Source organism: Haemaphysalis longicornis, unplaced genomic scaffold (assembly GCF_048455015.1).
Source record: "Haemaphysalis longicornis isolate Haplotype H1 unplaced genomic scaffold, Haemaphysalis longicornis Haplotype H1 scaffold_9, whole genome shotgun sequence".
Lineage (NCBI taxonomy): Eukaryota > Metazoa > Arthropoda > Arachnida > Ixodida > Ixodidae > Haemaphysalis > Haemaphysalis longicornis.
The window spans coordinates 65,189,006-65,215,695 of record NW_027526460.1 but is presented as its reverse complement, the minus strand read 5'-3'; the positions used below and the strand labels follow the sequence as shown (position 1 = coordinate 65,215,695).

Sequence of the window (26,690 nt, the reverse complement as noted above, 5' to 3'; positions counted from 1 at the left end):
CAGCGGCGCTATTTTTCGAGGAGGGAACGCGTCTTGGCTCATGATGTCGACGCGGATCGTTACGCCTACTTGACACCTTGTCCGTTTGTTCCAGATGCACTGCGGTTCTCCTAATGGCAAAAAGCTGTAAGTAGTTGCACGTTCGTTTGGTCGGAACCTTGAATCTATAAAAATGCGATGTTCAAGCTAGAATTATGGCTGAATGTTCATGCGTCGACTGCACTGCGGAAGATGTGGGGCGCAACGAGTGTGGCACATGTGTGCACTGCAAAAAGTCGGTACAGAGATCTGAGTGCACTCAAAATGTGACTGTCTAGTATCAGAATCTGCACGAACTAGTGTGTCTGCTATGCATGTGCGTTTATGTAAACATATATATGGGGGGAACAGAATGCTCGCCAAAGACCTGTGATACACTGCCAACCGAGTCTAAAGTCACAGCAGGAATACCGCAATAGCCTAACAAGACTTCCTGTCGTACGACAAAGCCTTTGTTGTTACGACAGAAGCAATGTCGTTACGTCACACACTTCTCTCGTAACGGCAGGGTCCATTATCTCAACGAACAGCATTCCTACAGTGACAACAGAACTGCAATTTACGCTATTCTTCACAATGGGCAATAATAATCAAACTATGTGCAACTACTGATGGAACATGACGATCACGACAAGACATAAATGTGGCATGACGGAACATCAAAATGAAGACAGGAATACGACACAACAGAACATCGGAGTCACGATACGACAAGACGACAGTACGACAACGAAACTACCACAGTCTACTGAAATGTTTGTCATTTTCAACTGGGAACGATATCACATGTTCGATACAACGCTTATAACGATCAAGGTCCTTAGAATAATCAGTTTTCCGGTTGACACTATATAAATATCATTGGTTACAAAGTCTGAGCTGTCAGGTGTTTGTTAGTATCGTTTTTAGAGGATTGTACACTCCTGAAAGATTGGTGTATCCGACAACACCGGTCATAAAAAGCAAGAGTGGCCGCTTTAAAGCGCTCCACGTCTACGAGCATGCTTACCGAACAACGGCATCACCAAGATTTGTAGGTGCACCTCCTACTGTACCATTAAGGAACAGTTTGTGGTCAACTTTCTCCATTTTCTGCTCTTGCAGAGTTAATCGAACGCAGGCTGTTCACTTCCTTTGCCAGGACAGAAGATTACTACCCTCTTTAAACTAGTAAATGATTGCGCAGGAAACATCCATTTGCGTGAGGTTTACCTGCGGTGGAAGGGCCTTGAGAAGACACCGAAAGAATAACACCTGGGGTTCTAGTCCTCTTTTTAAAGTGCTGCCGGCGCTACGACAACCTTAAGTGATGATATCATACGTACAGGTTCTGTGATAAGAACGGCTTAAAACTCTTCAGTTTAGGAGCGGTTAAAAATCATTTTTAATTGTAAAGACGTAACTCCACTTGTCATCAAATAAAAACATGGCTCTGCAGCCAAATATTTTGAGCTAGGAATGCAATTTTAAGAAACTGCTCGTCACAATTTCTCTATTTGCGTTTCACTTCCCATATTTAAGGACAGCAGTAATCGTGCGAATAAAATCCATTTATTGTTGGACGGTTGGTCGCTGTTATAAAAGAACCCGGTTAACAGCCTTTTTGGTGCCGACTTATGTCACCTGAAATTTTATATTTTCTCGCATTTCTCTACAGCACCAGGACGTATTGCAGCAGGAGAAAAATTCAAACGTAGTGATGATAAATATTCTTATCAGAAAATAACATAATACAGTCCTATATGCGCGAAAAAAACTACAGGTCGCAGAAGCTTGCCAAAAACCGCACTGGGCGCAGCTTTTGGCAACCACGGCATTTTGCAGATATTCTACCGACTCATGGAGTTGCAAAAAAAGAAATCCTCAATAGCATTCAAACGGTGCGAAATTTTGAAAGATTTCCAGCAGAGGTCGCATTTGTTGCGATAAAAAAGAGGGGTAAACAAAAAATGTCAGCCAATGCCAATTTTTTTAAAAGCTAGAATAAAGTAATTAAGTCTGCTATGCTCGCATAAGAGCCACTTTGGATGCTGTCTTTTCTTAAGCGACGTGATACTGGCATGTAAATTGTTACCTCCCGCAATGAATCGAGCGGCGCTAGCATTTCGCAATAACTATACATGTTGCGTGTCCCAAGTTACACATGCGTACTTCATGATAGACCTTACATTGTTGATATAATGTTTTTTGCATAAAGGGGCACCCGTACATTTCGTCGAATTCACCGTGCTAGAGCTACAAAAACAGGGGAAGCATGCTCAGCCTGCCTTTTCCCATTTAGGATGGACGAGAAGTACACACCAAGGTATTTAAACATTTACGTGTATCGACGGACATCTGGTCAAGAAAGTATTTCGAAAAATTGCGAGTATGGCTGCACAAGGAACATATGGGCTAACATTTGTGTGCACTTAGCTTCATTTTACATTTTTTTATTTTTGCGCATAAAGTAACCGTACTGTTCTGGGCCGTCAGCCAAGTGTTCCTTATGCACACTGAGGGAAGTTGAAAAGTAGGGTTCGGGAGGGCATACAGGGTAGACAACGAAGGCGCAGGGGGCGGGTGCAGACGGCGGCAATGCAGATGGCCGCCTTCGCTCGCCTCCGCCTGCCGACCATTGGCTAGCGTCTGTGCCGCGCAGTGACGTGGTCTCTCGGTGGGCGGGCCTTTGGCGCCGTTACTAAAACGAGGTTGCCAGCGATCTCCGATGGTGGTGAAAAACCACGTCGCTTCTTCCACACTTCTCTGAACACGCACCCTGGGCCTCTCCTAAGCTTTCTTTTGTGCACGGTGATGGTACAGGGTCTTTTATACTGACACTGGAAGCAGAAGGGAAGAACGGAGCAGGCGAGAGAGGCGGAAGTGGGGCTTCCATAAAAAAGTTAGTTTTAAATTAGCCATTTCGGGAACTATATTTTCGTAGCACAACGGAATCTATTGATGTTTGAGTGACACGTGACCGTAGTAAGTGCCCGGTGGGAGTCAGAACTGTTTTTCTAAGTTATAACTTGTAGGTACCCCCTTGTTCGTCCCGCAGAAAAGCGATCATGTTTTGGTAGCCGAAAGAAGCAAGTCCGAGCGAGGCCAGTGCCACTAACCGAGCGCACTGTTTTTGAACGCAGAATCGACTTGACAGCAAAGAACAGCAAGTACTTCCATGAAGGCTTCTCTTGTGAGTCGAAATTGAACCCGCACCGCTGTCAACTGTGGGAGTCAAGCAGAAGAAACTACTGAGCCCATCTCTTCAGTAGCTGTTTACCTTGTAAATAAAGTTGTGTTTGTGTTTCCTTGTTTTAATGCATGGTTCGTGTTTCATTTCGCACGCATTCTTGTCCATGAGGAATGAATGATTGATTCAATGAATGAAGTTTCATTTCAGAAACTGCCAGTCGAGTTAGGTATCCTCAGTTCAGGGCGCCTTAACAAATTTATTGGCTAAATATGCCGGGCGGCGCTGGTCATCTAGGGTTGGTGACTGCAGTGCGATTCTCCGCCCTGGAAATGGCGTTCACCCAGGGCAGATGGGGTCCTGGTTGAGGGCCTTGGCGCAGGTTAGGAACGCAGGGCTTCGCATACCCTGGTAAACCACTCTGGCTGAGATTGCGGATACACATTTGCGCTCGAATAAAAGTACCTGCTCTTTTTTTGATAGTTGGGATTGGGGGCGCACGTTTGGAGGTTAGGGTGCTCGCATGTATCTTTTAAAGTGATGAGTGTCGGGCGTAGGTTCCTGGGGTTGGCTGCGGTTAAAGCGAGCCTAGATAGTGGTTTCACGGGCGAGCTGGCTGGTTGGCCCTTTTATTACCCTGCAGCCCGGTATGCCTACGCACCCAGTAAATTCTTGCGCCTCATTTGATGTGCTGAAAAGGCTGTGCGCGGTGCGTTTGTTGACTTGGTATTATGCAGGTGCATATTGGGAAACCGCATTTATGTTAAGGTGCCTATGCAGGGATTAATGTTGTAAAATCGTTTTCCCAGCGCTATTTTTCTTTCATCTGCACTGTTAAAGCACGGGCAGCATATGTCGACGGAGGAGTCACCCTCAGTCGTGCATACTGCGCAGAACCAGGCGTTTTTAGGCGGGTGACATGCAGGATCCGTGAATACCTGTTTTTAAATAGTACAGTCTTTCTTGGACTATTTAAACGCCGAAATTTTGGTCTCTCTAGTCTGTCTGTCTGTGTGCCTGTGAGTGACTCGATTTGCCCACCCGGCCAAAGTAAATTTCAATCAGCGCAGTAGTGTTACATGCCCACAGCCAAATTTAACCGTAAAGTTAAAGTACGGCGGCAATCTTCATCCTTGTCAACATTGTTGAACAACAACAAAAAATAGGCAGGAAATCAATACATAACCGATATTTGCAGTGCTCCTTTATTAAAAAGTTCAGGTGTGCTTTAATTTTGCTATGTCAAATGCAATACAACAGCGGAAAATTGTCGTCTGCTGTTGCCCACGGCTCAGTAGCTCCTGGCGGAATTTTAAACGCAACCGTAAAGAAAGTTAATACTAGATAGGTACATGTTCCACTTGCAATGCACGTGCAGCAGGGCAACGTGGTTCTATAAACATTATTGCAGGTTGCCTTGAATCGCCAAGTCTCCGCCGTACGGCAGCGCTGGCATCGAAATACCTGGCCGGGAGCAGTGGAACACGCTAAATTCAAATCGACTCGAGGAAACCTCTAGCGTGCTATCTTGGGAGGAACGAGGCGAGAGAGGAACAGCATGGGATGTGAGGGAAAAAGGGAAGGGAGGCGTTTACGTGGCAGGGGCGCCAGTCCACTACCGTCTTTCGTCGACATTTGCAACGAAAGGAGCAGATACGCGGCCATTTGTATTAGAGGTCCTCATTTGTGAGCTTTGTACGTAAGAATTGGACTCTGATTGGACCTCTTGTGTTTTTGACCCGCCATATGCCTAAGTATAGATGCTGCTGTGATGAGGGCATGGTCGTCGTGGGAAATGGCTCGGGTTGGCATGTTAGCGTGATGCGCCGAAGATATTTCCATTAAGGCTTGCGTGAAGTCTGTGACCTTCATTTGTCAGCCACAGAACGGGCCGCCTCTTGCTGCTTTCCCCCGCCCTTGTTCTCTCCCCTTTACGTGTCCCTTGCGATCATTTCCCAACCTTGTTTTTCCAACTTCTGGGGAATTTCGTCATTGGCTTCTCTTTCCGCCACAGCATGAGTCAGCGATCCCATGCTTCGTATGAAATTTCGAAGAGGGATGGTGTGACCGTGACGATGACCCTCAATGATGCACCCGTGCGGAAACATAGAGCCCTCTGTTGGCTGTGTGGGCTTTGGCTGTGCAGTGGTGAGCCATAAGGTGAATTCAGTGGTCATTTGAATGAGTGCTTTAATCGTCTCTTGGTGTGATGAGCGAGAGGACAGAACTGCCGGGTGTACCTCATTCGAGAGATAATTAGAGCCTGTTACAGTATGAATAAATAATTCTGCTTCGTTTAGGCCTTGGTTACGATTTGCGATTCTTTAGCGGATATTTAACTGTTCCGCTCCTTACCCCAACATGCGCGCTGCCGCCATGTCTGCTTTGTCATTGCTCTGGGTATGTAGTCACAGTATCTTAATCACCATGCTGATCTGAATTTGTTGCTTTTGTTAATAGCCGTTAAATACGTACGGGATTCCATCGAGGGGCGGGAAGGGGAATGGTCAGTACTTATGTTTCAGGGCCACATTTGAGGCCAATGTCTGGTGTGACTGAGCTGATGGCGATAAGGGCCGTTCGCAGGCTGTCCTGAAGGTATCATGAGGAGCCTTTCGTGGTCCAGATTGCCGTATCGTACGCGTAAAAGAGACGTTGGAGGTCAGGTGTATTCTTTTTAATTCCCTGTAAATATTTGTTAAAAAAATTTAAAAAATCGCCTTGGCCCAAAAAAGATTGCCTTTCCAACACTTGCTGTACAGCGGGAATGACAACTTTTTGTCTTTGCAGGTTGTGCCAATTGTGTGAACGCGGGTTGATGTGGTGGTGGGCTATCAGAGATTAATCGTCGGTTTTTTATGTTAATTCTTGTATTTCATTTTTATTTTATTTTTTTACTGCTATTCTTTCAAAGAGTGCGTACAAAATATGCAACGTTTCCCTTATTAAATCAAGTTGGAAGTCAGCGCTCCTCCCGCCGTCCTTCTGTACCTTTGTTTCTATTCGCGCTGTAGCTATTTTTCTAAAGTGATCTTTTAACTTGCCCAACGATACACCTTTCGAAGACCTTTTTGTTTCGCCAGCGGGAACAGTCTCGGGGAAATTAGTGTTTCACTGCTTCTTGGAGAATTTCTCGCTGTTCGTGTCAGTACATGTTTGCTGGTATCTACTCGTGGAATCAGTTTGCTTGAGCTGCATTTCGCAATCTACACTTCTCTCAGGACAATATATTGTCCTACATCATCTAATGTTTTCTGTAGGTACACTGCCATGGTGGCTTTGAACTGTGCTATGTTGAGATCCTTGGTGACATCATTGTATAGGGCCAGCAGGGCATCTTGAACAAAAGTGTTGGTCGGGACCCATGCATACGAAAGGTAAGCTTAGGAGATGGTTTGGTAACATTGGTAGAAACTGGTCGGCATATTTTTCCTTGGACCGAGTGGTTTCCGTTATTCCATTAGCAAACTCGCCGCTCACTTTTACAAAGCTGGGTTGCACTGGTGCCGAAGAGCAAAATATCCCCACTTGACAATTTCCGTGAGCGTACGACCTCAATATCGTCAAGTACTGGCTCTTCATGTTTTACCGCCACGCTTTCTTGCCATATGTCTCGGGCCCAGAGCCTAACGCCACCCGCATTTCTGTTGTTTTGTAAAACTTTATTGAATGCCTGCAGAGCTTCTGCTGGCTTGGCCTAAGTCACCCGCTTGCGGACGTCGCCGCTGGTTTGGCAGGAGGCTGGCAGGGTGATGGTGTTGAAGTTCTTGGAGATGGCGGTCGAATTGACGAACTCGAGGCGTTGAGGTTGATTAAGTGAAACTAAGGTTTATATACAGTTATTTACAGTATGATAACTTTGTACATGAGTAGTAAACGGAAACCTTCGAACTGCAGCTAGACGCTAGCTCCGAGTGCGCAACAAATCACTCGACTCCTCCACTTCCTCTCTCCTATTCTCTGAGCGTACACAAACCCTTCGAGAAACGACGGCTGAGACCCTGTCTCGCCGCAGGATCCGTCTAGTTGCCCGGTACGGCGCTGCACCCTAAACTTCCGACGCGATCCTAACGTTTATCCTAGGGGGCTCACAAATCCCAACCTAGCTTCAACGGTCGAGACTCCTTGTCCCGCCGGGAACTTCCCAGCTCGGCGCTCACACAAGAACGATTTCTAACGGCCAAGTTCGGCCTTATAACACCTCCAGATCACACTCTCTCGGTGACGGCCCTGTAGCGTTCGTACACGCGTAAGGGAGTGCCCAAATTCACGTAGACAGCTGTCACTCAGCACGCTACGAAATATTCAATGAGGCGCCGCCATCTTTGGGTCAACGGCACGCTCGCAGACGAGCAGGTGCGCGCGACCCCGCGGGGTAAGAGCGAAAGGCGGCGACGGTGCACTGTGCCGGCCGGAGCGCGTTTACAATGGTGTCTCGTTCGGCGCGCGCTTCGACGGTAATCCCACCACCTCCGCTCGTCACGTCGACGGTTCCCGGAATCGGGCGGCGCCGTCTGCTTTCTCAATGGGGGATTATCACTGTGGTATGCGGTGGGCCAGACAATCCGTCTCCCGTGCGCGCCGTGACGAATTGGCGACGGCTGCAGCGTAGTCTACAGTGCTGAGCCACCAGACAGAGTGGCGGGTTCTCACGCGCCGCCCGGGCGCTTGGCCCCTGACCTCATGAGTGGACCTTACAACTCCCCCCTTTACGAGGGCTACTGGACCTCTTAGTTCAGTCAATCCGAAAAGAATTCAAAAGGGCCACTCGTTTCATCTCTCCTTCAGCAATAATAATAAAACAAACACAAAAAAAAAACACGCGGAAGTAGCTAGGTATAACCACAAATGAGCCCCCTTCCATTTCTGCAGCTTATCCGAAGCCTCTCTCACCTAAACTACAAGCACAACCTGTTCACTAGCCGTTCAATAGGGACGGGATACTCTAGTAATCTGGAAACACACAAAAAAAATGCTAAAAAAGTGCAAACTGGTTATATATTATATACCTTATATTTTCGAGGTCAGCAGCGCTCTCCGGTGACTCCACGTTCTCAAAGAGGTCGTGGAGTCATTTAACGTTCTTACCGCACCGCTTGCCTTTGAAAATCTGTTCAGCATGTCAAGGAAAACTATGACGAACACTCTTATTGAAAGTCTATTCCCGGTGCCTGTTTATCGCCAGCCTTACTTAGGCCACCAGAAAAGCAATGTTTTAAAACGCGTAATGAGCATGTGTATCCCGCCAAAGGCAAAAGGGAAAGGAGGAGTATGGGCCCAGGTCCGCTAAATTTAGAAATAATCGAACCGGAACAAAGAAATGTCGTTTCAAATCGCGCGCCATCAGCCGCAAAGGGTTTGCACAACATCCGACAGATGGCGACGAGTGTACTGGCCAGTAGGAAGACGCAGTGAAACATCCTCCTCGCGAGGGGCACGATCAAATGCAGAACATTTCCGGGGGCGCACGACGTTAAGTAGTTTGCGTTACGTTAATGTTGTTGCACTTGTGGCAACTGCTGACGAGAGAGCACTCGTCAGCAGTAATTTGAACGAGTCAACGATATAAGGCCGTTCATAGCGTCCCATTCTGTGTCGGCTTTGTGGCGCAGTGGTTACAGCACCATGTACATTGCGTTACGCCCGCAGGGTCGAGGGATCGAAACCTGGCGCCGGATAGTATTTTCTTTTTATATAGTAGGGACAACGACGGTGCGGACTACGGACGTCAACGCCGGTGACATCGTGAGTTACTGAAATGCTCTGCAGTTAAAACACTAAGTGCGAGTAAAAGTAAATTGGGTCGTGTCTCCGGGGCGCGTAAACGCCCCGAACGAGACAACTCGACCTATAGCACTGATGCGCGCTATAACTGCAAACACGCACAAACATTACGGCACTTGACAACAAGAACAAAAGGAATAACGACTGGCAAAGAACACGGGCAATTTTGCAGTCAACCAAAAGTAAAACGTTAAGAAAGTTTGCATTGTCACAATGCGCACGCACGCAAATGTGCTACTTGACGGCGTAGCCTGATAACGTTCCTTCAAGAATGTTAGGCTGTGCTTTCGTTAACTTGCGGTGCACAGAAAGTTCGGTTCGGTGCGCGGATCGGCCAATTTGGTGCACGGAGCGAGCACCCAAGGCATCTCGTCACGCACAACCACGGCACACACACACACACACACCACCAACGAAAAAGGACGGGTGGACGGGAACTTTCACGTCCGTCGTGGCGGTGTTAAGGCTGGGAGCCAATTCAATAGCGGCCTCCCCAAGCAACATTCTGAAATCAGGGTAGTGCATTCGCGTATTTCCAAACCCTCTGCAAATGGCCCCGACCGTGGAGCGTTGCAATGTCAAGGCAAGTCTCGACAATTTGGCCCCATGGGGCGAACACAACCTCGGGGAGGACGGAGTGGTATCGCAAAATGCGACTTCGCTTCCGGTCACATAGGCCAAGTGGCCATGCCTCTCCAAAGCCCCAACGTAAGGAAATGCTTCGCGCTGGCAGCGTGAGCGCAGGGTTGATGCTGGAGCGGAATGTCGGCCCGCGAACCCGACGACCTTCTCGGGATCATTATTTCCCTTACGCACAGACTGCCCCACAACAACAACCTCACAAGCACCTGTTATTACCAAAAACCGCTCGTGCACGCTATGGGCAGTCTGAGCAGCGGCTTGACCAAGACAGTTTTTTAGCTGTCCCAGTACGCACTCATCCTGGCACAACTCAGAACACGGGCCTGTGACACACGGCCAGGTCACAGAACCTACTGCGTCAACCCCTCCAGCGCGGCTCTCGACTAAATCTCGGTAATGGCCGCAACCGACACTAAAGCTTCGAAGCTCTATTACGGACACCGGTTTTGCGAGACCGCTGATTGCGTCTCGTTCCCCTGTCTCCTCGGCATCTGTCTCCTCACATGGTTTTTCTCTCTCCTTCGTAACCTCCTCGGGAGCTCTCATGCTCTGTTTCGCAGTCCCCACGCATGCGTTTTAGTGTTCTCCGTCAGCCCCCTCGGGAACCCTCTCACCATCAAGACTACCTAACCCACGCGACATCTCCGTGTCGTTCCTACCCTCATCAAATACTCTCAGCTCCTTGTCTTCCACCTTCTCGCGTTCTCTCTCATTTTCTCCTCTGTTTTCTGCATGTTCAACCCAGTCTACCTTCTCAGCTCCCTTATCCGCCTTTAACTCCTGCTTTTCCTCAGCCTGATCGTCAACTCCATCTCTTTTTCGCTCCGTCTCGTCACATGCTTTCTCGTCTTCTATCTCCTTTCTCTTCTGGGAGAGCTCCTGAACGCCCGACACGGAGTTCTTTATCGTGCAACGTTCGAGCGTAATTGGGAGCGCTGCGGGCCCCGAGACTTCCCTGCGCGACTCAGTCTCCTCTGGTCGACCGAGTAGAATTTGGGCACTGCCCGTGCCAGCAAGTTCAGCATGTATTAGCTCAGTGTCTGGTGCAAACATAACTTGCGGCCCTACACTCGCAACAACAGGTGGCTACCCTTTGACTCCGTTCTTAAACCGGACACGCTCGCTGGAACACTCCTCACGCTCGCTTCCCTTTCCATGCAGCTGTTCCCGGCTGAGCCGCTCGCCACCTGTGCGCAGCCACGGCCGCTTATCTCGCTCTCGCGCGGCTTCAAATTAAAAAATGGGCTGCCCCAATTCAACTTTGCTGTCAGCTCATAACCGGGCCTCCTCGAAGGGTTCTGCCTTATACGCTGCAGCTCCATCCCCAAACTTTGCCTGCGAGGCTGCTCGTCACGTTCAAGCATCTCCTCATTATACCGCTCTGCGGTATCACCGGACGCGCTTACCTCGTCACTCCTCATCCCAATGTCCATCTCTACGCGTTCGACACCAGCGGAAATGCTAGCCTCGTTTAGGGAGTAATGGCTGCTTACTTTGTCATCGCAATGTTCAACTTCCAAACACTGGCCGGAATCATTCAACTCCGCTGTCGCTATACGACTTGCTGGGCCTGCGCCCCTTTGCTTCTGCTCCCGGGTGTTCGAGCGTAAGGGTGTCTGCCATCTCCGCTCCAGCTCCAACTCATACCTTTGCAACCGCTCTTCAGAATCGACCGTCTGCTTTTGCATGCGCTACTTTGATTCTCGCACCTCTCTTCTCTCTCGCTCCTCCGCTTCGCGCGCTTCTTTTCTCTCCCATTCTTCGGATTCGCGTGCTGCTTTTCTCCTTCGCTCCTCCGCTTTGCGCGCTGCTTTTCTCTCCCGTTCTTGAAACTCCAATTCCATTCGTCTAATAATTATTGTTTCGGACTCCGCTTGGACCACCCCCCTGCCGCTTCTCCTCCTTGAGGTGGCGCCTCATGCGTCTGACCATTTCTATCTCCTTCCGCCATGTTCGCCAGCATGCTCCACGTGACTACCATGCAACCCCGGACTCAGCCTACACCGCCACAACGAAGCGCAAGAAATCCCATTCACCCACACCTTCAGTGGTCGGCTGCAGCGTCGTTGGCCCCGTGCGCTGGCCTCGCTCTGCCGCTCCACTCCGCGCGGAGCTCGGCAGCCGCCGACGAGGGTGCGCTTGCGTCCGCTTGCTGCCCCTGGTTGTGGCCCGGTGATTCCTTCTGCCAAATCCTGTCGACTGCCCCAGTAAAAATGGTTGTGGTTCGTTTCCCCGAAGTCCGGTGTCGATCAGGAACCCAATCGCCCGGGCTCCGGTTGATTTGGCAGGAGGCTGGCAGGGCGATGGTGTTGAAGTTCTTGGAGATGGCAGTCGAATTGACAAACTCGAGGCGTTGGGGTTGATTAAGTGAAACGAAGGTTTATATACAGCTATTTACAGTAGGATAACTGGGTACATGAGTAGTAAGAGGAAAAACTTCGAACTTCAGCTAGACGCTAGCTCCGAGTGCGCAACAAATCACTCGAGCTCCTCAATTTCGTCTAACTCCTCTATTCTCGGAGCGTACACGAACCGCTCGAAAAACGATGGCCGAGACCCTGTCTCGCCGCAGGATCCGTCTAGTTGCCCGGTACGGCGGTGCACCCTAAACTTCCGACGCGATAGGGGGCTCACAAATCCCAACCTAGCTTCAACGGTCGAGACTCCTTGTCCCGCCGGGAACTGCCCAGCTCGGCGCTCAGACAAGAACGCTTTCTAACGGCCAAGTTCGGCCGTATAACACCTTGAGATCACACTCTCTCGGGAACGCCCCTGTAGCGTTCGTACACGCGTAAGGGAGTGCCCAAATTCACGTAGACAGCTGTCACTCAGCGCCCTAAGGAATATTCAGTGAGGCGCCGCCATCTTTGGGTGAACGGCACGCGCGCAGACGAGCAGGTGCGCGCGACCCCGCGGGGTGGGAGGGAAAGGCGTCGACGGTGCCCTGTGCCGGCCGGGGCGCGTTAACAATAGTGTCTCGCGCGGCACGCGCTTCGATGCTGGTAATCCCACCACCACCGCTCGTCACGTCGATGGTTCCCGGAATCCGGCGGCGCCGTCTGCTTTCTCAATGGGGGATTATCCCTTTGGTATGCGGTGGGCCAGACAATCCGCCTCCTGTGCGCGCCGTGACGAATTGGCGACGGCTGCAGCGTAGAGTCTACAATGCTGAGCCACCAGACAGAGTGGCGGGTTCTCACGCGCCGCCCGGGCGCTTGGCCTCTGGCCTCATCAGTGGACCTTACAGGAGGCATTGTGAGGGGTTTGCCTTAGCGACGGCCACCTTGAAGAAAAAAAATTCCCCGCATTTCCCCGAGGGGAAGAATGTGAAAGTGCGAATGCACGAGTTGAATTTGCGCGGTTCGGTAATGTTCGCGAAAAAGAGATCACACACACACACACACACACACACACACACACACACACACACACACACACACACACACACACACACACACACACACAACTACAAAGAAAGAAAGATGCATTTATTCACAGACACCTATTTGTGCTGTCGTTGTACTTGATTGCTAGAGCGGATCTCAGCTTTGAAATTTCGTGTCAGTACTCCTTTAAGCGGGTGCATTAGCCCTTCTCACGCCCGATTCCTGGCCAATGCCCCACGTGGGTATGTGCCATGTCAGCGGCCAGGCAGCGCGCGCCCATCTCCCCCCGTTGCCAAGGAAGACGAGGAGCGCGCGCACCCGCAGCTGTTGCTATGCGGACTACGGCTGCGGACGATTCAGGCTCGCTTAAGAAGTGCATTCGCACTTAAAAGCCACGGTGATGAGACTAGTCCCTCAAAAGTGACGTTAAGCTTAATATCAGGCCCGCACATCTGCCCCACTTCTGTACTGGGCATTACCGTTTGTACTAGCGAGTTCGAAACTTTGGAACCTTGCTTGTTTCAGGCAAAGGCACGCAGCAGTTCACTTACGCTTCTACGTAAAACCCTCATCCTCTTGGTTAAATATCCTTATCCGCTGCAGCTGCTCGTGCCGTTCTTTCCGATAGTCCGAACGTGACCCACAAAACTACGGGAAATACTGACCGAATTACTCATGGTGGATTTGTTGTTCACACTGACGAGTGATGTCTTCTTTAGTTTCTCTATCAGTGGTTCGAATTCGGGTGGAAGACCTTGCTGCTGGCGGCGAGCATGACTTGGGCTTCCTGATGTTAGAATTCATGTACACATTGATACAGGGTTATTCCAATATTTAAAATATATTGTTGCGAAGTTGCGTAGCGCAATAAATTGAAAAAAAGGCCACACGTCGCCGAAGAACCAGTCATACAAGTGACCTGTGCCATCGACCGCCGTTGATTTTGATGCCGCAAAGCTTAGTCTGCATGCGCATTTATCTTGAAGAAGTGCAGCTTTTTTCAAGCATAACACCTTTGTCGATCACAAACTAGCAATGTAGGCCGAATTTCGAGCAACTTACACTCACTCTGATAGTCCAAATGCCCGGGCGGAACTTTACACAAGAAGGATATGATGTTTGACCATGGGTTAAGACACCTCTGCGCGGCCGCTGCTTTCCAGAAAACAAATAAGGTGAGTCAGAATTCATAGTTCGCGCAGTTATACTTCTATGGACTGTTCTCTCAGCGATGGACATGCACTCGCAAAGACTCAACGAAGAATTCAACCAGACAAGAATTCAAGCAAAGCTCGAAGCTAATTTCCTAGTGATTGTCCCTCAAATAGTGTCAGTCTTGACAAATATATCCTTAAATAGTGACATCGCCTCGGTTATGTCGCTTATAAGGCACAGAACTAGAAGTTGAGTATGCGGTGGTGGCGCACCAGCAAAAACGCAGTCGACACTCCCACGCATGGCCGCCACACACAACTTTCCGCACGCACTCTCCACTCACGCGTATACCAACCCATGCGACCTCGGCACGTGCACAGGCTTTCTAACGACTCGCTGACTGAGGCCTTGATGAGCACTCAGTCAGCCTTGGATTGCTTTGGATTGATTATTGAATTGTAATACGTGGTGAACACAAAGTATCAGCACTGAGGGATATTTTAAGACATATAATTCCGGAAGCGTTTTACAGGAGCTAAAACCCACATCATTCAAGATAGTTCCATCCAGGCGAAATGTCGATATGCTTCAACGTGATAGGAGAGGATCATCTGAAAAAAAAAAGAAAACGACGCGATTCATGGTAAGTTTTTCCGCATTGCTTTAACGAATAGGGTATTTATGCGAACAGTTACTTCAGCCAATGTTAAGAGTGCTTGCTGTCTGTGGTAATGAAAAGAAGAATGACATTTGGCCATTTCCGCAAAAATGCTCCGAATACATCAAACGAAATCAGCCCCGCCCTGGAAGAACAGTTAGCGCTGATCACCAGAGGACAGGACTGCCTGGAGACATATGGGGCCCTAGAGGATGCCACCACACCATCAAGTGCCTAAACAGCACTACAATTCTCAATAAACATTCTCTTTCTCCCGCTCTAAGGAAGCAAGTGAGCATGCAAGGTAACCATAATTTGTAGTACGGTGAGCGAAATGTTTACTAATTTCGTGACCAGTTATACATCTTTGCATCGGTAGTGAGCTGAGTGGAGTGGATTTATCCTTCTGCACCAGACGATCTGGAGCCACCAAATGACACCAGATGACCCTCCAAATCTGTGCGGAAACTGACCGACCTCGGCTAACACCCCTTCACAAAAATCCCCGCGGGTATGTCCTGCGAGTAGGAACAAGCAAGAAGCAATTAAAAAAACAGATGAACCTCGCGGTTCAAGCACCAACACAGGACTTAGTCGTTACTGGTTCCAGTTAAAAAGGGCTTACCAACCTCCGTGCAAGTCTTTCACCTCCTAGACATCGTAACGGTGCAAAACGTAAGTATAAAACCACTTGTTTATTCGGACACCTCCTCTGCATGGTCATTTGTACGATTGAAGTACATGTATATGTACCGATATAGGTACCGATATTTCGGACGCCGCACCCGCCGCGGTGTCTCAGTGGCTAAGGCGTTGTGCTTCTGAGCACGAGGACGATTCGATTCCCGGCCGCGGCGGCTGCTTTTCTGATGGAGGCGAAAACCAAACACGCCCGTGTGGACGAGATTTTGGCGAGTGTTAAAGATCCCCAGGTGGTCACAATTAATCCTGAGCCCTCCACTACGGCCCGCCTCATCGCCTGCGTTGCGTCGGTGCAGTAAACGCTACAATCAATCCGTTCGGATGCCGCACAGCACGCCGTTTGTTTTTCAGACTCCAGATTCGGTGCTCTTGGAATTTTTGCCGCCGAATACCACCAGTGTGTTGCAGCCCATGGAACAAGGTGTTATCAAGAACTTCAAGGTTCACTACCTATCGCGCCTTTGGAATCTTGTGCTGTTGTGTGCGGGCAGTGACAAAAGCTACGTTGTGGATGTGCTTTCGGCAATCAGCATCCCGTGTGATGCTTGGAGGGCAGTGACGCAGGACACGATACGCAACTGCTTTCGGCACGCAGGATTAGTGGTTGGCTGTGGTGACGAGGATAGTGACACAGTCCACAACCCCACAGCTGTGATCGCTCCTACCGCACACATCCGACATTTTCGATGACCTTCGTGGTAGTGGTGTCAATGTTGGAGCGTCTACGTTTGAAGATTTAGCCAACATCGATAATGCCGTTCTGCCGTGTGCCGAGTTGGGTGATGATGAAATTGTACGCCTGGTCTTCGAACCGGCGCAGGTGGACAGCGACTCCTATGATGACATGCGACAAACGCCAGAGACATCAAATACTGATCTAGCTCGAGCCCTTAAAATACTGTCTGCCTATAGTGACGAACAAGCACTGGCAGAAATACAAGCGTGCGTGTGTACAAAAGCGCATACATACATTTTTCCACCCGTTGGGTCAAAGTAGGTTTTTTTTCGGTGAATCCTTTTTTTCAAACTCCCTATTATTCTGACTTATCGGCCGTGACTGTCGAGTCCGAAAAAACGGTCGCCGACTTTATTAGGGAACGAGTTGTGTTGGTATATGCGGCTCGGGTTCGATTCTAATTACTGATACGGTGTTTCAGGTTTCAATTTTGTCTCTAATGCTGTTCGCGGGGTCCCGGTGAAAATTTGAAGCTAGGTGGGTCACTACTAAAGGACATCTTAAAGGGAAAAGAAGTGCAAGGCCAACGAAAGCACAGGTTTGATTTTATATGCATTAAGAAATAAAAGTGCAGGCCAGCATCAAATAGTCCATCCGAATCTTGCTCCTCTTCAGCCGCCGATAGGAATGCACATCTCATATTTACATTTTGGCATCGCGGCTCTATAAACACCGCTCGCGCAAAGACGTTTCGGGAAGAATTCCCTGGCTTGCCTAATTAAGGCAAGTGATGCCCATCCAGGCATCGCTTCCCTGTCATCGCTGGGCATCGCGGCTGGAAAAGCCGATTCCCAGCTTGGTATAACGAAGGCGCCGGTTATAAATGGCACAAAAACGATTTCTTTTTTACTTCTGGATTATTTTTTTTTCTGTCAGCCTCTTGAGCTGGGGCTCAGCATTGTTGATGTTGTTTGCACTAAACACAATGGCTCATCATACCTCCTATGCATGCTGCTGTGTTATGCTTCTTTCGTCCTTGGCTAATCTTTCTTTACGTATCATACCACTTTCAATCACTTTTTTTGTGGCAAGCCTGTATTTAACAGTCGTGTAAGCTTCTCTTGACCAACACGATGACATGTAACCTCCGTAAGACCACCAACAAATTCTGCGGACTTCAAACTCTGCGATTGTGTTTGCTTGCAGGCGTACGCGTGCCTCACCTGTAGGGGTGTCACGGGTCATGGTTCTCCTCCGCTTAACTGACACACCTGCGAAGCACATATTGCGTTTTTACGCTATTTGAAATATTGTGTCCGAGCGGTTTCGTTTCGTTTTTGCCTATTAAGTGGCAGCGCGTTTCTACAGATACATACCTTTAACACGCAAGAAAACAACACGTAAGCGAGTAAACTAAAACGAAAGCGGAAAGCGCAGATAATACTAAAGTAACAACGAACAAAAAAGCTGAGTGGGTGGACAGTATATACTCCCGCTAAGAATAACATCAAGGAATGGCAAACAGGTGCTATGGTGTACGTTAAATTTACATTTTAAACGGTAATGAAGAAGTTGCATCGGCTATGTACTGAAGCTTACAGTATGGCTATATATTTATGTAAGATACCTGGGAAGGTATTGAGCGGACAATACAACTTAGTGCACATGGGACTTTTTAAATCTTCATTTAATTAGGGGAAATGGGGCCGCTGCCAGAAATAAAATCACTCGTGACTGGATAAGCCTAAGTTCGAAAAACCAGCGGGGTACGATAGGAAACAATGCGCGACGAGACTTGGCGATTCAGCACGCCTGCATTTAGAGACTCTTTCAGACCGGCTAAGCTGGGAGGTATGGGCGTAAATAAATTAAAAGTGTGTACCCCAGTCCACCGCGGGGGTTTCAGCGAAAAACTACTGAAGCGCTACTTTCGACCCTGCAATGTTCTGCACTGCATCGGAGAGCTAACATATGAAATTACTCCTGACAGAGTGCGGTCATCGTTCCGAAGAGCTCAATCAGGAATAGTGCATGTTGTCCGGCTCAAAGTCTACTACTAACGCTAGCCCCGCAGCCAACAACAGCATGAGGTCAGTTTTTTAAGTGACATTTTGCAAGACATTAGGTCAACGTCTGTCAACACCGGGAGTAGTGCCGCCATTGTTGCATATCTGTTGTATTGTCGTTTGAACGCCAGCAAAGCAATAAGTTATCCCCGATCATCGCCAAGCCAAAGCCAATCACCGATGATCATCAATTCGTAACCGCGGAGATAGAAGAAGAGGACTTCGACGAACTGTGCCCGGCGAGCCCGGCAACTATTGTCCCTTTTTGCTTCGGCAATCAGTGTCACTTAAACCTCTACCTTTTCGTCCTGCCAGTCGAGTTCTTCGTACTGTCCGTGGCAATCCGTAACAGGTCCGGGACAATATACAACAAGTTTACATTTCGGGATTTTACGCGCAGAAACTCAACTACCCACAACAATTGTGAACAACCTGTGTGGTGCAGTTGCAAGTGGTTCATACGTAGGTTAGCAGTATGGCTATACCACTCAAAGAAAACTACTGAAAGGTTCTGATGAGTGTTACCTTGCGGCATGGTGACGGCTGCAGCTGTTACCACTCAATGTCAATGCACGTGTCCCATCTACATTCTTTTTTATACTCGCATGATTTTTCCCCGCTTGACAATTAGGCATGAAGTACCCAAGGCACTGAGCACTGAGTAGGGTTGGCATTTATGAACCCTGTTAAAAGTGGCAGCACCTTGAAAGGTCTTGGCGATGTGTGCTCAGATTTCACGCTCGCTCTGTGCAAGGCACATAAATGCCAAAACGTGTTTCTTGCAGCGCAAAAAAAAAACGCCAATAAACGTCCAGTGACCCGCAGAGAACCCAAGTTTATTAGAGGAAAACTGCTACCAGCTATCAGCGTGAATGGCGGAAAAAAATTGGCGCGTACGTGGTTTCTTCGCTTCAAACGTCAAAAAACGATAGCTGTCTGCCGCCTCTGGCTCGTGACCTCTCCCCTTACCCCAATCATCACTCTAATATCCCCCCTCTAGCTGCCTTGAAATTGGATACAAATGGGGCTTGCTCAACTGGATTCCATTTCCTGCGTTCTCACTGCGCGCGTGTCATCTTCGGGGACTTTTTTTTAATTCGTTGTTTTCGGAGCAGCTGGACGTGAAAATGTTTCTTTTTAGTATTCGCTTTTATCCCGCCTATCTTCAACCAGATTTTCAGCGCATTTTAGTGAAAAGATACAATCCGTCCTTTCTAATCACGGAATGCTGTGCATTGTCAGTTATATACTTATTTCACAAATGTTAATTTTTGTTATGCACGCCACAAACTTCTGTAGTTTAGAACACCTTTGAGGATGCATACTTCGTGTTCAAGCATTCTTTCGACATTTGGTGCCACAGCTGAATCAAGCGACAGACAGACAGACAGACAGACAGACAGACAGACAGACAGACACAGACAGACAGACAGACAGACAGACAGACAGACAGACAGACCAAAATTATTGCGGGTAGGATGCCCCCAAAAATGCTAGCGTCTGTTTAACTTTTAAATATTTAGCTTTTGTAAAGAGGCATTGTTCTCATTAGGAAGAGAACCTCAAGGAGTGCACGGACACAGCTCACCTCTTGAGGGCCCCGACAAAAAGCGTACGCCGGCGTGTGCCAGAAACTCGGCTGCAACAAAAAAAGCACACTTTGTTCTCCTTGTTTCGTGTTATCGGCGATTTAGGTGTCTGGCTAACAATAAATTTGTTGAGTGCCGGTAGTAGCGTTACAGAGCGGCGCGCGCCGCTTGGGTTATTCATGGTTATGCACATAAGCACAGTTCCGACATCCGCACAGCTCCGACATCTTCCCAGCTAGACAGCTATTGAGGGCTGCGCTTTCGGTACCACTGCAATTCGTTGTATTTCAGCGCGAGCTCTTCTTAAGTGGCAAGCCTGATGCTTACCCTAAAAGGTGACCTACTTCTGACGCCAAATTAGCAGTTTAAAACCGGCAGGCGCTAGGCGGCCAGGGCCGGCCGGCTTCCTCCACGCATGGAGCAACGCAGGAAGGCGCAAAGATTTACTCGCCGCTCGCTTGAATGCAACTCATGACGAAAATAAAACTGACGCATGCTACAAAGGAATAAATATTTTGGGAAAATTTACCCAAGGAAGTAATTTTCATTGGCGCTACTACTGCAAGCGAAGGTCAAATATTGCCGTTATGTTAAGTGGAGCATACTGATTTGGGCCAATATTTTCACGCAATGCCGCGCTTTTAGCATAACTTATGTTCGTAAAACACGCTAAGGAGTAAAAAGTGTGGCCACGTAAAAGTTATACTGAAGATGGATATGTGGATATGGAGGTGGATGTAGATATGTGGATACCTACATATATGTGGGTTGAAATCCCTGCTCTAGGCACATGCTTCACGTGTGAGTTCAAAACAATCACGGGCTCAAAACGGCGATTCGGTGAATCGAGTTGTCTGGGTGACGTTAACGACCTTGACTGCATAAAAGAAATTTTGAGCTTGCGATTTCTAACGCAGCTTTCCATTGAATATGCTAATGTTGATAAGCTTTAGGGTACCGATGTGCCCTCTGTCGTAATTTCGTGTGCTATTTATACCCAGGGGATTCTTGGGTACATGTTTTAATTAGCGAGAATCATCACACGTTACTTGGCTGAGCAGGTGAAAGATGCGACGTGAATAGATCCAGGTAATCAAACGTCGACGCCGATGTCTGTCGCGAAATTTTGTACCTGACGAGTCACTGGACAATGCGAGCTCACTTGAAACTTGGCGAAGGCAAATATAGAAATGCACATACTTACTGTTAACAGGCATCAACACTGCAAATAGAAGGTACCAATCATGTCAGGTGTAGAAGGAGGGGAAAATCATGTTTTTTACGTTTATGCTCTTTGTGTCCACAGCGGAGAACGGTGCTTTGTGCTCGACTGGTAGCAGCATAGAATGCTACCAGCCAATTATCAAAAACCAATCGCATAGCGTGTCGAATTTTGAAAAGAAAAAAAAATAATCCGGAAGTTTCTAGAAGTAAAACATATTGCTATAGCTAGACGCTGGGTAAAGTTTATATGCAAAGGCGCACGTGACCGAGTAGCTGTGTTATGGCGACAAAAAGTGGCCGACAACCCTCCTCAATGCCTTTAAAGCGAGCAATGCTAATCCTAATTCATGCATATCTCATTTTCCTGGCAGAGGGAGCCCAAGCTCTCTACGTCTGAGCGAATGAAGGTCTTTCTCTCTCTCTCTTCTGCACCCTTTCTCGACATGCGCAAAGGAATGCGTTCTTTCTGCAAGCTAGTAAAGAAGTCGGCATACACCTTCCCAACCATCACAGCGTAGCAATAGGGGACGCAAAGGGACTGTTGCCATTTTCCACCATATATAATTAACGTCTATACAATGTGATGCCCCCGCATTGCCTACCTAGAGTCCAAACGTTTTTAAAATAATGATGCCGTAAACAAAAACTTTCCCAGCGCATTAAAACCGTTGCTCATCGCACAATAACCTGTTATGCCAGAACACTGTTGAAAAGTTCTGTGCGAAGAGGCCTGGCAGTTGCAATGTTTAGGGGTAAACAATGCTGCACCAAGCTCGAGAAAGAAGTGGTTGTGGGCTCCTACCGACATAAGCTAGAATGGGGCCTTATTTCGAGTACACAGCTTTGTTTTTGAAGCTGGTCGTTGTTCTTGTAGACAGGTCTTTACATTGGCACAAAAATCGAGGAATGGAACCCGCTGATAAGGCCGAATACGTTCCAGGCTCTTAGCACAATTACGTAGTCCCTGTCTTTATTAGGCCTTTCATTGGGGCTCATTGCGTCCACCAAAGATTTAGTCTTTTTCCCTGACCTCAAATGTGAAACACACTGACAATATGAAAAACACGCTTATAGCATACAATTTCTATGAAGGAGGAACAATTAGACCCCAGTTAGTATTTAGCCACTAGGCATTGAATTGCACCTGCTCTAAGTACGTAGTTTAGCTTAGAATGTGGAAGTTGTGACGCCCACCTGAATTTATATACTGACTCTGTATACCGTAGAGGCAGCCTCATATTATATGTAGCCTTCCTTTCAATGGAATGTAAAAATGAATAAATGAATTGTTTATTTCCACTTATTACATACCCACAAACATACGCATGAAGTGGCAAGGTTAACGAAAAAAGCTGTACTAGGCAGCTTGACTAGCTCTAGGCCCCGTAAGTTACAACACAAGCCTGAGGGTGGTCAGCATTCAATGCTTCCAGAAAGTAATTGTGACGAAAAATCGCGCGCCCCTCCGTCTAACGACAACGATGGTTGAACACGAAAGTTTCTAATGATGGATTCCTTGGTTGTCAAATCCCGCACCGCGAGTAAATGCTCCTCTGGAGGTCCGCAGTACTTTTGTACAGTACGCACAGAAACTCTCAGGTGTGCACTGTAGGCCTAACGTTTGAGTTTGGGGTCTACAGCGCGTACGCCACCTGCTTCTTGGTGTTCGCTTCGACCATGTGAAAATGGAGCAATCGGAAAGGCACCGGCTCGACAACTCGGTGGACCCTGGTTCAATTACGCCCACGGGAACCGCTTTTTTTCTTTCACTTCACCCACGATCATTCATCCTCATCGTCACAGAAAGTATTGGCGTACAAGGTAGGGGATTAGTGAGGGCAATAAAGCTTCACTTTAAAAGCAAGATGAGACAAAGGGAGGCCGTAGTTTTTGCACAACTAAAAACGTACCTCAATCTGGTGTCGACTTGTCAGCAAACTATTAATGTCTTACTTTACGGGATTTACGTCACATTTGCATAACTGGTTACACAATAAGGAGCGAAGAAACGAGAGAACCTGTGCTCACTTCCTGCCGGTGATTCCTCAGAACAGTCAAAGTCTGAACTGCGTTTTTTTTTTACTCGTGGCTGCAGCTCACCTGGTTCCTCGCCCTCTCTGGCGGAGACGGTACTGCGGTTGCTTCGCTTCACGTAGTCGTGGTACTCTGCAAAGATCACGGCAGATTATGACATGCGTGCATTCATTTTGAAAATACGTAAAATCCCGGTGTGGTTTCACCTACTGACATACTCCGAGTGAGAAGCGTTGTTAAGAGTTGACCGCTGAGAAATAAGCCTTCCTCCACACTCGCGACCGAATAATGTACAGCCGGTAAAAGGCTTGTCTATAACACAGCTTTCGTACTCTCAGCCCTATCCTGCCCCGCCGGTGGGGGATTTCAATAAAACTACTGCGGAATTCTGAAGTCATAGCCCTTAACTTTTGCCTCCGACATGTTTGGAACGAGTATGTTTCGGCAGTTTTCGGATGTAGCTGGTTGAAGTTGAAATCGCTGTTATAGACAAGCGATTTACCGACTGTACAGCACGCTACTGTACACAGTTGCAGCTCCCGAGTTTTTTGTTTTTTTTGTGGAACTAGCCCACGACAATGTGCTTTTGTGCACGTCTTCATACCTGAAGAATACCTGCGCACGTCTTCATACTGAATTATTCTCCCATGTACAGCCGGTAAAAGTCTTCTCTATAACACAGCTTTCGTACTCTCAGCCTTATCCTACCCCGCCGAAGCGGGATTTGAATAAAACTACTGCGGAATACTGAGGTCTTAGCCCTTCGCTTTTGCCTCCGTCATGTTTGGAACGAGTATGTTTCGGCAGTTTTCGGATGTAGCTGGTTGAAGTTGAAATCGCTGTTATAGACAAGCGTTTTACCGACTGTACAATTACGCTCACAAGAGGTTAAATTAATCGTATTTACACTACAGTCAAGCACAGATGTATGGAACACAGTTTCATCGAATTATTCTCTATATTGGAAGTCTGAACAACGCTTTGGTAATCCTAGGCAAAAGTATGCGCTGTTGTACGGGTGTATCGAACTCCCGAACACGGGCCCATTCTATATATATTAAACGCTGCGCCGCAAGTGCTCCTGCAAGTGCGCTTCTCCTGATGAAGTGAATGCGGGGATGGTGGCATCTCGCGGGCGCTGCCGTGGTCGGTGAGAAAGCGGCGGCGTCGCGTCGCTTAGATGATGTGTATGGCAGCCTTCAACAACTGTTGGTACGCTACCATGACGGGCAGCCGCGTGGCAGCGAGAACGCAGGGAGTGATTGCGTGCGAAAGGCAATAAAGGCGGAAGGAAAACCGACCGGAACAGCATGCTTTAAAGCCTTTTTTTTATGTTTGCTTGAGAGGTTACCAATGATGGCTCATGCAGGGGAACCGATGCGGCCTGGTCCGTGGCGCGCGTTTTGGAGTTTTGGTCACGAAAAATTCTCTGGTTGATCTGGTTGAACACGAATGAGAAAGGTACCTTCAAGGGAGCAGTTGAATGTTAAAGGAACCGCCTTCGTGTGCGAAGGGTTCGCGAGCCTGACCCCGCCAGGCGAAGTGACGCCGACACGCAAGAAAAAATAACCGGTTTATTCAAGGACAACAAAACCTAAAATGACATGCACAGAAACAGCACCTTGAAGCACATAACTGTCATGCGAACAAGGCAAAAGCGGATTGTGCCTCAATTCACGCACGTCTAGAGTACACGCAGACTGACTGACTGACTGAACGAACTTTATTGAGGAATAGGAACAGGATGGAATGAGGCAAGGATAGAGTTTAGTGGATTTCATGGGTGGAACCCTAGGTCCAGGGCCCCAGTGGCTGGTGGGACTGTCATCGCTCTCTCCAGCAGGTTGAGTTGGTCCTGTAGAGATGAGCTTGCTAGGACCGCCTTCCATGCATCAAGTGTAGGAGGCTGCGTTAAAAAGTTGCTGGTGCCTGTTCCCCATATGACTGGAAAGGACCATGTGGCGTGGAACAGAGTGGCTGTCTCGCCGCATTTCTTAGTTTTCGTCAAGGTCTTGATGTTGGTGTCGCAGCATCTTGGACCATCTGGATTTGAGTATGTACGTATTTGTCTAAGTTTTCCCAGGATTTGCGCTTCCGAGGTCATGAGGTCTATATGCGGATTCTGGAATTGAACCCTCTGCTGGCAGGCTATGCGTAGGTTTTCACCAAAGATGGGTGCTAAGGCGCTTGCATTGAGGCGCTAACTGTCGGCGCTCATTGGTCATGATGGGCTACTTCAATTTGCCTCTCCTAGACAGCAGCACTATCCTAATGAGTCTTATGGAAGGACATAAGGCGAGTTCGTAGCGATGCTTACGTCTGTATTAGCCCAGTGGGCAGAGCACCAAGTAAATCCCATTCTCGCGAGGAAGTCGTGGGCTCGAATCCGGGCGCTGCCGCGTCATTCGGCCTTTTTCTGGCGACGTCCCTTCCGTGACGGATATGACGTCGGTGAGATCTTTGGTGTAAAAGGGAAGCATTTTGACTTATCGAGCGACGAAAGCGGACATTATTCGGCTGGTACAGCTGGTGAAAAGATGTCGGCTGCAGAGGTACTCAAATTTTCTCGTAGCACTTTGAGCGTGAAACTGCGCATCAAACCTGACGTAAAGGCGAAGGCAGCACAGCCACGGCCCAGCTGATCCAGAGCGTGTCGTGAGCAAAGCGGCATTCCGTGGCTTCAAACGAGAGGGGCTCGGATACCAAAGACGACGGCGCTGTACGCCTCGACAGGAAATTAAGAGAGCTTTCGGCATTCCCATGCGCTATTCTGAGTGACACAACGGCACAAGAGTTCGTAAGCCCTGACAACGATGTGCAGGCTGTAGCGGACTTCACCGATGGCCCAGAAACGGAGCCTACAGCGACCCTGACAAAGTCCCCAACCGCCTGCTGCAGCCTAGCTTGCGTCAGGGTTCATATTTGCCACTGTTGGGGCAGAGTGTACAACGCCAGATTTTCTTTTTTGGACGCCGTTCGTAAGCTTGAAGACAGTGTGGAGAACTTTATGCCGCAGAAGAAGAAGCAAGCGAATCTCAGACTTTTGTCACGTTAAATAAATGGTGGTGCTCGTCGCGCTCTGGTTCAAATTATTCGTGGGGAAAACAAAAGCTACCGCTTGTCACAATATCGGAAAGCCCTCAGGGATGTCCTGTAATCAGATTACCTTCAGACGGGCTTATTTCACATTTCAAATTATCGATACATCGAACTGTTTCGCGATCTCATTAGAGTTCAATATAACGACGTTCAAATGGTTATGTTACACGTATATTTTATAACTGAACCCGCTGCGGTGGCTCATTTGCTAAGGCGTTGTGCTGCTGACCACGAGGTAGCGGGTTCGATTCCCGGCCGCGGCAGCCGCTTTTTTTTTACGGAGGCGAAAAGCAAAAACGCCCGTGTGTACGGGATTGCGGCGAACGTTAAACGTCTCCAGGCGGTGAAAATTAAATCGGAGCCCTCCACTATGGTGTGCCTCATCGCCTGCGTTGCGTTGGCGCGTTATACCCTACAATCAATCAATTTTATAGTTTATCTGCAATAATTCAATGAGAGGTTATCAG

The 26,690-nt window shown here is 48.4% G+C and overlaps 1 protein-coding gene across 2 annotated transcripts in view; it reads left to right on the top strand.

Moving 5' to 3' along the window:
- The window catches only part of LOC144152334 (endothelin-converting enzyme 1-like), a 126,023-nt gene extending 122,687 nt beyond the window's left edge, over window positions 1–3,336 (top strand). For both annotated transcript variants that reach the window (XM_077683599.1, XM_077683600.1), the window contains 2 exons: window positions 95–126; window positions 3,162–3,336. In XM_077683599.1, the coding sequence (XP_077539725.1) occupies window positions 95–126; window positions 3,162–3,273 (144 nt within the window). In that variant the 3' untranslated portion in view covers window positions 3,274–3,336. The remainder of the gene's footprint in view (window positions 1–94; window positions 127–3,161) is intronic.
- The last annotated feature ends 23,354 nt before the right edge of the window (window positions 3,337–26,690 follow it).